General features: G+C 31.2%; 1 protein-coding gene across 4 annotated transcripts; it reads right to left on the bottom strand.

The window, feature by feature from the left end:
• Positions 1–594: 594 nt before the first annotated feature.
• LOC123201360 (B3 domain-containing transcription repressor VAL2-like) lies at positions 595–6,783 on the bottom strand. Of its 4 annotated transcripts, none has more exons than XM_044616830.1 (13): positions 6,482–6,783; positions 6,225–6,357; positions 5,868–5,949; positions 5,665–5,766; positions 4,656–5,233; positions 4,433–4,529; positions 4,142–4,316; positions 3,869–3,945; positions 3,369–3,794; positions 2,580–2,629; positions 2,063–2,188; positions 1,898–1,965; positions 595–1,504 (listed from the first exon to the last, which is right to left on the bottom strand). In XM_044616830.1, exons 2-13 carry the CDS (start codon positions 6,335–6,337, stop codon positions 774–776), a joined length of 2,625 nt encoding a protein of 874 aa, XP_044472765.1. In that variant the 5' UTR covers positions 6,338–6,357; positions 6,482–6,783; the 3' UTR covers positions 595–773. The 4 variants fall into 4 exon arrangements, with proteins under 4 accessions (XP_044472765.1, XP_044472766.1, XP_044472767.1 ...); XM_044616831.1 differs by having other exon boundaries at positions 6,532–6,783; XM_044616832.1 differs by having other exon boundaries at positions 2,063–2,176; positions 6,482–6,782.
• Between the last annotated feature and the right edge of the window lie 4,960 nt (positions 6,784–11,743).

The following is an 11,743-nucleotide window of genomic DNA, read 5'->3' as shown; positions in this document are numbered from 1 at the left end:
CAAACTCAAAGTAGATTTTGACCCAACCGAGGGATTGATTCACGTCTTCACGCGCCACCCAATACAAGTATTGATATGAATATTAGTAATGATACTAATAACATAATACTATAATAGTTAATTCGCATATCATATTATATATTAAAAATTTAATTTTTTTAGATTATATATTATTTTATAAAATAGTTTTTTTTTAAATAATTATAAATTATAAATACTAATGTTCTTAAAAATTCACAAACACCCCCATGATATTCTAAATTCAGTAAAACTATGTATACATATTTTAAATATATAAATATATACATACTTATATATATCATAATATAATTAAATAATTTTAAATTAAAGATAAAACAATACTCAATTAGATAATAACATGTATAAATATGTATATATTTATATACCCAAAATAGATACATATAATATTATTATTTTAAATTTATCAAATACATATTTATTACATCATCATTTATCTAAAATATATATTATATCATATCATACGACACATATTGTTTTATACTATACATTATTTTGTACCAATTTTAATATACCTTAAAATCCCTACAGTTTTTACCTACATCATCTCATATTGTATACCGTAATATTATAATAACCATACATGATATTACACATTGAGCTGGTACTTGAGAACAGGCGCACTTCCCAACTACACAAACATTTTGTAACTCACAAAGGACACCTACAACTATAATTTTTAATCATACAAAAAATAGAAAGCCCTAACATAGAAGAAGTAAATGAGGAAATTTTTATTGAGGATCATTTGGGATTTGACCACAATTATCTTCTCCCTCACTCTCTGGCTCTTGAGTGGCAGAAGTCAACTCATTACCCCGTCCGTCGCTCTCCCTAGTAGCTTGGTGTGGAGCCTGAGATGTGGTGCTTGTTTGTTGTTCAGACACCAAGCTTGTAAGACCATTTTGCTTTAAATAATTCTCCAGGGGAAGGGTTGCTACTTGAACCAGTCTCATCATGCTCACACGGTGGTTCGAGCCCGTTCGGGTGCCTTCTTCTCGATCAGGACGGCAGTTCAAGTCAATCTGTCCCTTATTGTTGCTTTGGCTCTTGGATTCTAATTCATTTGCAGATCTGGCTTCATTAGAATTGCTGTCTACTTCGGCTTCTGCTTCCTCTTTGGGAGCCCATGTCGGTTGATTTCTCTGTGCAACCTCTGCTTCCCGCTCAGATTGGCGCTTCTTCTTGTTCATCATGAGGGTTTTAAACCTGCGTTTAACTGTCATACACACATTGCATGTGCATGTAGGCTTGTGCTTGCCCTTCCCACTCGGGGGCTGAATGCATACGATACATGAACAGCCGGGACGATGCCTTGGGTGTTTAGTGGTCGTAGCAACTGGTGCAGTGGCCAGGTCACCCATGTTCTGACCAAGTATTGCTCTGTTGGACAATGCATCCAGACCAGAAGGTTCATTCTCTTGATTCAGCTTCCGACTTGTTGCCAGTCTCCATCTTTTGAAATCTATGCAACAGCAAAGTGCAATTGTATCAATATGCAACAAGAATAAAACTACACGCCCAAAAAAATTGTACGAACTTAATCATACAAACTAAAATGGGAGTTTGTAAATAAGTAATCTGATTATTTATTTTTTCTCTCACTTTAAAATCATCTAAAATGGCAGTTTGTAATTAAGTGATCTAATTATTTATTTTTTCTCTCACTTTAAAATCATCTAATTATATACTACCACATCAGATTGTATAAACAAGATTATTCAATTTGTTTATACAAATAATACTACTCATTTTCAACAAATAATTTCTCATTCCTAGAGCTTACGTATCGTAAATAGGTATAAAACCTTGCAATAATCATATAACAATTTTAAAAGCAGAATTGCAGGCATCATACCCCTGTTTAGTCTGAGGAGGTTTTCCAGTTCCCCAGGAGTCAGTTCATCTGGTGCCGAGCATAAACACCTACAGATTAAAAACGCATTAGCATGGAAAGATTTACTCAAGGCTCATTTTTCTTACACGAAGAAATATTGAAAAAAAAAAAAAACCTATTGTTCACCTAGTCTGATCCCAGGCGTTATCCACGCATGTCCATTTAGGTGGAAGAAGAACATAAACAGGCAATCTTCGCCATTTAGAGCAACTGTCACACTGAGTCCATTGCTCTTGTCCCCTGAACATCAGACTTAGTAATTTAAGATTAGATAAATTTATCCAACAAAATTTTACAGAACACATAACTGCATTAAGATATGAGGTAAGTTGGCCTTTCAAACTCTCCAGTGTAAATGGAATCATGACAGCCGAAAAAAGTGACAATTTACTACACCAATTTTCGAGAGAATTCACAAGCAGCATTCCATGAAAGAAAACATAAATTTCTCTAACATTTTCAACTGTTAAAACGTTCTTAACTCTAAACTACCTCAATATAGATTTCAATTGGGCTAAAGAAATTCCAGCAACCTTGCATCCCCAAAGCTTTCAGATATTTGCAAATTTATTAATTTCTAATTGGGTTAAATCTGCAGAGCATTACATGAAAACAAAGAAGCAATCAATTACAAAATCCTCACCCATTTGAACGAACTACAAAAATGCTCCTCTTCCCGAAAACTGGAGGTTCCTGTATGGAAAAATGTATAATAAATGAAATTACTTAGTCAAGGTTCTGAAAAAAAATCAATCACAGGTCATTCTTGAACAACAAGACTAAACTCATACTTTGAAGTTTCTGAAAGTGATGAGGATAAAGGAAAATTTTCAGAAAGGATTCAGCTACATCAAACAGTAGTACATATATTTTGTGAATAGACAGAAGTACTTGACATTCAGTCTCAAAAGTCCCATTGAACCAAAGGACCAAGAGCTTTTCTTGTAACTTCAACTCCTCTTCTGATTCTCTAATGGCGGTCAACTAATTTGCTAATTTGCTATTGTTGCCTAATGAGGGAAAAAACTTAATTTATCCCCAAACCCTTCAATTCCAATTTTTGCCTGTTTCAAAAGTATTACCTAGCTTACTAGTAATGTCCACAGAATTTCCCTGAGAGGTAAGCTCAATTCCAAAATTTAAATTATTTACATGGATCATTCAATCTTCAGAAGCTAATGACAACTAGCCGCTCAATATTGTACCAGAAAAGCTCTTTTTTTTTTTTTAAAATTCTGGTTATGACATAAAAAGAAAATTAAAATACCAGCAATATCAAAAGACTAATTTGCAAATATACTTTCATTAAAAATTGACGAATTGATGATCAAAACCCAAAAGCTCTTCTATAAAGAAATAAGTAGATGCACCAAGTGAATGAGGGAGAGTAATGAACAACACACTGATCGACAACATCAGCAAAATGGCTCACTTCATATTCTTCAAAAACATGGTCTTCGATTGTGATAATGCTGGGCATGACACTGAGGGGTGGGCGGAGCATATCTTGTGCCTCTTCCCAAGTAAGTTTGATCTCCAAAGCATCCAGTCTATCCATAAGCAATCTCTTGCTTTTTGACCCAATATTTCGAGATCTTTTTCTTTCTGGTACCAGCATAGAAGGCAGCAGCAAGCTCTCCCTCGTCTTATCTTCATACCTCTCAGATTTAAGCCAGTTTATATCACCAGGAGTGGAATTCAAATTTTTGGACAGTGTGTTTAGGTGGGGATCAGTGCTTCCCTTTAGTGACTGAAGAACGCCAGAGTAACCACTAATCATAGATAGGTTCTCAAAAACACTCGAAAAGAAACTTTCACTTGAATGACTGCCATTAGGAATGGCAGGAGGTTGGGTATCCTGTTTATTTGATAATTGCACATTAACATTATATGATCAAGTTTTCAACTGCAAAGACTTACTCTAAATTTTACCTGTATTGCAATAGAGTTTGATGCTTTACGAAAGCCCATAACAAGCTTTCCTTCTGGATCCATACGGCTAAATGTCACTGCAGTAAAAAGGTTACATAAAATGAAAAATACACTAATAAAACCAGGTCATAAACAATACCAAACTTGCTAGAGATAACGATAACAAGAAAACAATGGTAAGGTATGCCCGTATAATGAATGTATTTGATGAAATCTATACTATAAGTAGAAATAAATGAAATCAGTTTCATAATCGAGAATATTTAAATATACCAGTATCTCCAGCTTGCAACTGCATGTTCTGTATGCAAGGAGTTATGCCCTCCAAAACATACATCCTGCTGTTATTATTGGGCCAAAATCTGAATTGAAAGACCCACTCCTTTCCCTTCACATCTTGAATCGTCAGAGGAAGGCCCTCTGGTTGAGAGATTGGAGGAAAATATGCCTGCATCATTGTTCATTTTTAAGTAATTTAAAGCAAGAATCATCAAAGAAAATAAATGAAAACAAAGTTACTATAAATTTGTTTCTTGAATGAAATTAAGTATAATCAAAACTTACTTCAGCACATGCTTTTGGGAGAACCAAACGGCCAATGCGACCAGCATCACTGGCACTTAAAACCTTTTCAAACAGAGGAACAATAGTGGAATTTGAGCTTTGAGAGGATACTGTCAAGGATGAGACCGTTTGAGATTAAAAAAAGACTACAAGGATAACAGAACTTTTGCATTGAAGCAGTCATAGATGTATTTTAAACTGATAATTGTAGAAAAAAGGATACTCTCCAGATATTTGCTGCAATTCTTGCTCTGTAATCCTGGGCCAGTAGCGAGGAAGCAACTGACTCCTGCCACGTCCTTCAACAGGTGGCCTAGCAACACGAATTTGGGGTATACCAACATTTGCATCTGAACCAGTGGAAAGGGATAACTTTGGAGGCTTAGGCAAAAGATGACGAGCCCTAGTTCCTTGTTGGATTACAGAAGATGACTTAGTATGTTCCTTCTCGTCAAAAACACTGTGACGAGCATTCGAGTTTCCTCCAGAAGAACCCAAACTGATGCTTAAGTTTGTCTGATCTAGCGATTCATAAATATCTTCTGCCCCCATATTTGCCTTAGAAATGTCTGGCTTGGCAGCTTCCTCCAGTTTCATTTGACCAAAAGACTCATCTGGGTCATTGCCTTGAAATTGAAGCAAGCGTCTCAGCCCCACACCATTTGAAGTACTGCCCAACTGCATAAGCTTCATTTTCTCAACACTACCACCCACTTGGTTGTTCACAGACATTGACTGCAAATCACTGGCATTATCAGCCTTTATGGTACCAAATCCATTGGGCTTATCATCACCAACCATCTATATGAATATGAAAGCTCATCAGCAACTCAAATTTAAAATTTAATTTCTAAAGTACTGCATATGACCATTTGATATAAGCAAAAAGAATCAATTATACATGTGCCTCACTACCCTTCTCATTACTCTTGCATCCCTCTGGCACAAAGATGCAGATAAATGACAAGCACCAATATATGTCCTCAAGAAAAATATTTGGAAGTAGGAACTATACACCACCATTTACAGAAAAGGTAAGGTTAAACATTTTAAACACTGATTATTAACTGTGCAATGGACTTATGGGCATGCACCTTTCTTGACTAGTTTGACCAAGAGATATAAAAAAGAATCATTATCACATCAATAAACCACTTATTTTAATATGCCACATATCGATAAATCTCTACAAGATAACATATATTAGTACAAATACAGTAAATTAATCTTACAGAATCAAGTCCTGGTTTTCTTGCGCAGTTTAAACAGCTAACACCCCCATTATCAAGAAGTTCAATTAAAGACTTGGAAGCAATGCATCCACAATGGAGACGCTGCCAATGTAAAATCAATTACATCATACAGGTTAAATTTAGGATGCATCGAGAAAGAAGAAAGGAAAATACATACAAGTTCTTAGACCGTTCTTTCTTACCTTTCCACATTGAGTGCACTCTCTCCAACCTGACTCCTTCGAGTGAAACACATCACAGAACATCGACTGCTCAAATGCGGAACTAGAAGATTTACAAACGCCAAATTTAAGCATTATAATTAACTACCAACCAATGGCTTATTTATTCAACTTTGTAGAAAGTGATTGTAGGACTAATTTCGTTCAAAATCATATATAGAAATAAATAGCACGTACAGCGTAATAATAATATCCGTAAACATGTTTAAAATCAGTAAGACAGCAAATGGCTAAGCAATTACTGTCCGTACAATTCCAGGTTGTTATTGCACAACTTTACGATAGAAATAAAAGAAGAGAGAAAGAAATGCAAATTACCCGCAGTTATCACATAGAACAGCGAATACACCAGATCGCAGAGCCCAGCCTTTTCTCCACTCAGCCGACGTGGCCGCTCCACACACCTCATTCATGCAACTTCTCGACTCCATAACTTATTTTTCAGCTCAACCTGCAAAAATTTCACCAAAGCAATTCGAATCATACAAAACAAATCCCTAATAATAATCCCTCTTTCTATAACGCATCAGAATAAGAACACAAAATCGGTCAACTAAATCCACAGTTTCACTCACATGAAACCACGAGCTACAAAAGGTAGCCGACCTCTTGCTGACGTCACAACCTGTTAAACGCCGCCACGAGTAACTTCACACGTCACACTCAACTCCATATTTGATTCCTCTGACCGTCGTGTTTTCGGCCGTCTTGTTTTTCTTTCCACTGCTTCAATTAAAACCGTTCAAAATCAAACAGGTAAAAACGACGTTGTGAAAAGCTGAATCGGCGATGAAATGAAAGAGAAGAACATTTGTGCATGCAAGCAAAAGAAACACAGTTTGGTACATTCAAAAATGCATGCACGATGATGCTTCAAGACTCGGCGAACCATCTCATTATCAAAAAACAATCAAACGAAATACACGAATTTACCAAAATACTTGTCTCACTCGCCACTCAGCCTGTCGCACACACGCCCTGTTAGATTACAAAAGAGAATGCCCGAGATGGCGAGTGGATTCGATATAGAAGATAATAGCGCGTGTTATAAGTTAAAGTGTAGAATTACGGATAGTAAAAAATACGGCGCGTGACAGCAGCGTAAAGTGCGCCACTAGGTGGCTTTTGTATCCAAGGGCATCTCGTTCCGCATGCAATAAGTATCAAAAGCGAAAAGACTAAAATATCCATCCATTATGAACCGTCCAACTGGGATTTACATCCCCGTGTACAGTGGTATCCGCAAATGTATTATTATGAATATTATATTTGGTGGGCTGCGGGGATTTATGACGTCATTATTAGGTGATGATGTGAGGTATGAGTATCTTAGAACTCCAATACCTACTACAATGAAAGAGAAATGCTAACACACGCGCCACATCAACAAGTGGGCTCACACAATGTTTCAAAGGTGGTATTCATTGTAATTTCAATACATATATGTATAGATATATTTGACATATAATTTAAGTATATAAAAATATATTATTATATAATTAGATAATTTTAAATTAAAAATAAAATAATTTTAATCACATAATATAATATTATTTATATATTTAAATCGTATATCTAAAATATATAAACATTGCATTGCTCTTATAATTTTGCATAATTAATAATTACAAATTGTTTTAATAAAAAATATGTTTTGTTTAAAAACATACACATTATATTAATCGATGAGATGTTAGGTTCAAGTCCGCAAAATCTATACACATATTACAAAACATTAAATTAAAATTAGTTTAGAGATATAAAAATTCATGAAATGTCATTTTTTTATTATAATAAAGCTTTTGAAATTATATGACCAATCTACCTTTCGACAAACTTCTGTAAATGATAACTTTCAATGAGTAAAGTTGTGTGTTATGGTTTAAGAGAAGAAATTAGCTAATATATAATAGGTTATTGGATTTTATCAAAGATTTAATAAACTTTCAGGTTTACACTAATATCGTATGTTCAAATCATTATCATTAAAGTATATTAAACTTATCTTCATTAATCACCTTAAGTCTACCCATAAATTAACATTATACTATTCAATTATTTAATTTTATTAAATTAAAATTATAATAAATATTCGTTCATGTTATGAAACTTTCTAACGTACCAAGGTTTGTCAAATTGTGAACCGAGGAGGTTCCAATAGGTAGACCACAGTGCAGTTCAGTCAAATTGCCAATCCGATTCTACTTTGATTTGGGTCTAACTCAAACAAGATCTAGTTTGAAATCAATATTTTAAATTTGATTTGAATTAACTCTAACTTAATTTATTTATGAAAATAAATTCAACCTTTAGGCTTAAACTTGATTTCGTTTGATGAAAAAACTTGAATTTAAATTCAAATAGATTAAACAAAATCTACCATTAAAATGTAATGCTTACAATCTTTTGGGTTATAATTGATGAGAATGATGAATGATTATTACTCGTGAGTTGGTGACAGGCATATAATTAAAGAATCGATAAAACTATGCATATACATTTTTTGTATGCAGATAATATATCATTATATGATTAAATGATTTTAAATTAAAGATAATATAATACCCAATTATATATAATACATCATCAGTATACTCAAATGAATAATACTATGTGTACCCACTTTAGGTATATAAATGTATACACACTCATATGTGTCATTATATGATTGGTTATTGTTTTATTTTTAATTCTAAATAATTCAATCACATGATGACACATATAAATGTGTACACATTTATATACCCAAAATGGGTACACATAGTTTTATTATACTCAAATTATATACAAAAAATATATACACATAAAATTTCTCTTACAGAATTGTATCACAATAACAAAAATGTGATTGGTATGTATGACATGTAAGTTGGTTTTTTCATGTAATTTAATTATTGTTGTTTATCATGTGTTGAAGGTGTGATGATTTCTATTAATCCAAGTAATTGTTGATAATGATATTAGACTAGTGGAGGCTCTTTCTTTAAGCTTGGTTCAATAGGGAAGATTAATCATCATCTTGATTTACATTTTTAATATATATTATTTTAATAAATAAATTATATTATTATATATATTTTTTTAATGTAGGATCCTTCTGACGTATATAATTTTTTTATTTCGAGATATTTGAATATTATAATCAAGATTTGATATTTTCAACGGTTAAAATGAATTTTTTATGACTAAATTACTATTTTTCACATGAAATTTGGTGAATCAATAATTCTTTAATTTTTCATTTGCATCTAATTTTAATTTTATCAATAAATTTTGTTATATAAAAAGATAAAAATATTATTTTTATAAAAACTAAAAATAATAATTTTAAAAATTAAATTTTTTTTAAATTCACAATATTTATATATTTATCTTTCTATATTTCCTTCTTTTTGTAACATCTTTACCTATTCTTATTTTAATTATTTCTTTTTAATAAATATTATCTAATTTTTTTCTTTTATCACTTATTTTTTTTCTAGTAAATGTCAATTTATCATCTCATTTTATTTCTTCCATTCGTTTATATTTAAGATATGTTAATACATATCTTCTTATTCTTTATCCAATGTCTTTAAAATCAAATTAATAGTTAAATCGATTATCTCATTAATTTATGATTCGATCAATTTAACTGATCAATTTTAATTTAAACTACTATAATTGAATAAATAACTGTAAAAAATTGAATTGATATTTAAAAACAATATATAATTATTCAATTAATTAATATAAGTGTCATCTATTAAATAATTGAATAATTGTGAGTATATTTTATTTATTATATTGACAAATAATTACACTTAAAACCAAATAAAATTTATTAATGGAAGGGAATGGTGAATGAAAAATTAGATTTTTAAAATTTAAAGAATATGAATTTATCATTTTATCGGACCTTTAATTCAGAGATAATCGCTTGCCCTTTTTTATCAATATTTTATTACTCGTGAAATTTCATGAGACACTTTTCCACATATCATTTAAATTTAGAGTAATACCATATGAATCTATTTTAAGTATTTAAATGAGTACACGTTTTTATGCATTATTATATAATACAAAATTATCTAATCATTTTATACTTAATTTAAAATCATCTAATCACATGAGAATACATATCAAGTGTAACTATTTATATACTCAAAATATATATATATATATATATATATATATATATATATATATATATAGTTTTATTATTAAGTTTAATAGCCAATTGGTATTTATATTATTAATAAAACTATGTGCACAACCAATGATATATCACTATATGATTGGGTATTGTTTTATTTTTAATTTTAAATTATCTAATCATATGGTGACATGTCATTAGCTGTATATAAAGTTATACATATTGTTTATACACATAATATTACTCATTTATCAATTTGCATAATATATATATATATATATATATGTGTGTGTGTGTGTGTGTGTGTGTGTGTGTGCGCGCGCGCGCGCGTATAATCAATGACATATCATTATATAAATATGTGTTGTTTTATCTTTAATTTTAAACTATCCAATTATATGACGACATATTATTGATGGTATATAAAATTATATATATTATTTATACATATAATATTATTTATTTATCAATTTGCATAATATATATCATATGACTAACACACACAAACACACGTGCATATATATATATATATATATATATATATATATATATATATATATATATATATATATATATATATATATATATATATGACATGTATATATTTATTTAAATAAAAAATAATAAAATATAAACTTAAAATTAACTACAATAAGTGACAATCATTATTAGCTATATAAAGAATTGTACTAATTCGGTGAATATGGTTAGCAACAATTAATTTTTTTTTTTTTAATTTGCTTAAAGTGCAATTTTGATCGAAAGAGAGAAATAAAGTATTTAAGATTTAAATATAATTTGTATCCTAGAGCTAGAATAGTTAATGCAATGTTTATTTATTTATTTATTTATTTTTTAATCAGGGAATTCTGTCCGAATTGATTGGATGATAAATTTAAAGACACAGTGATTGGACTCAAACTACTAAATTGGATAACTCAAACTTTTTTTTTTAAAGTTTTAGTACTCCATCAATTTTGTTCACATTGAGGTCAAACAACACTTTCTTTAATAGATGGTGGAAAAATATTTTTTTCAAACCTAAAGGTGTTTGTATGACATGTCATAAAACCTTGGGAGGGAAATGTTTGGCCTTCTCAAAAAGGCCAAAGGACTATTTCCCACCCAAGTTTAAGTGTTTTCCTAAAGACACACCTGTGAGGTTTGAAAAACTCAAAATCTCATCTATCCGATAAAAACTAAGTTAGATTAAGGGTAAAATCGTCTTTTAACAAAAAAAATTAAAGTTTTATTCCAGTTGGTCCTCCTTAGCTTGAAAATCTCATATTCCCCCCACCTAAAGTTTGAAAAATCAAAATCTCCCCCCTAGGGTTTGCAAATCATGGTCAGAGTAGCAGGTGGCTAATTGATCGGCAAAAAGAGTTGAGTCAGGAGAGAGAGCCAATGCCACCAAAGATAGCTATCTCTGACGACTCCGACCATGATTTGCAAACTCTAAAGAAGAAATTTTGATTTTTCAAACTTCAGGTAGGGGTTGAATTGTGAGTTTTCAAGCTGGAGGGGGGTAGAATGTAACAAAACTTTAGATTTTTAAAATTTTTTATTAATTAACTATTTTACCCCCAACCATAATTGTGATTTTTAACGGATAGGTGGAATTTTGGGTTTTTTAAACCTCATTGGTGTGACTTAGAAGAACACTTAAACTTGGGGTTGCCACAGTGATTTGGCCTTTCAAAAA

This window comes from Mangifera indica, chromosome 18, assembly GCF_011075055.1.
Source record: "Mangifera indica cultivar Alphonso chromosome 18, CATAS_Mindica_2.1, whole genome shotgun sequence".
NCBI classification, from domain to species: Eukaryota; Viridiplantae; Streptophyta; class Magnoliopsida; order Sapindales; family Anacardiaceae; genus Mangifera; species Mangifera indica.
This window is presented reverse-complemented; position numbering and strand designations above follow the sequence as displayed.

What these genes read in the sequence shown, in the direction of transcription:
- LOC123201360 (XM_044616830.1), bottom strand. Translation starts at nt 6,337, where the DNA reads ATGGAGTCGAGAAGTTGCATGAATGAGGTGTGTGGAGCGGCCACGTCG. An exon ending in GAAAACCAGGACTTGATTCT is followed by an intron (nt 5,234 to 5,664) that starts GTAAGATTAATT and finishes ATATTCATATAG; the next exon opens with ATGGTTGGTGATGATAAGCC. An exon ending in ATGTTTTTGAAGAATATGAA is followed by an intron (nt 2,630 to 3,368) that starts GTGAGCCATTTT and finishes TTTTCCATACAG; the next exon opens with GAACCTCCAGTTTTCGGGAA.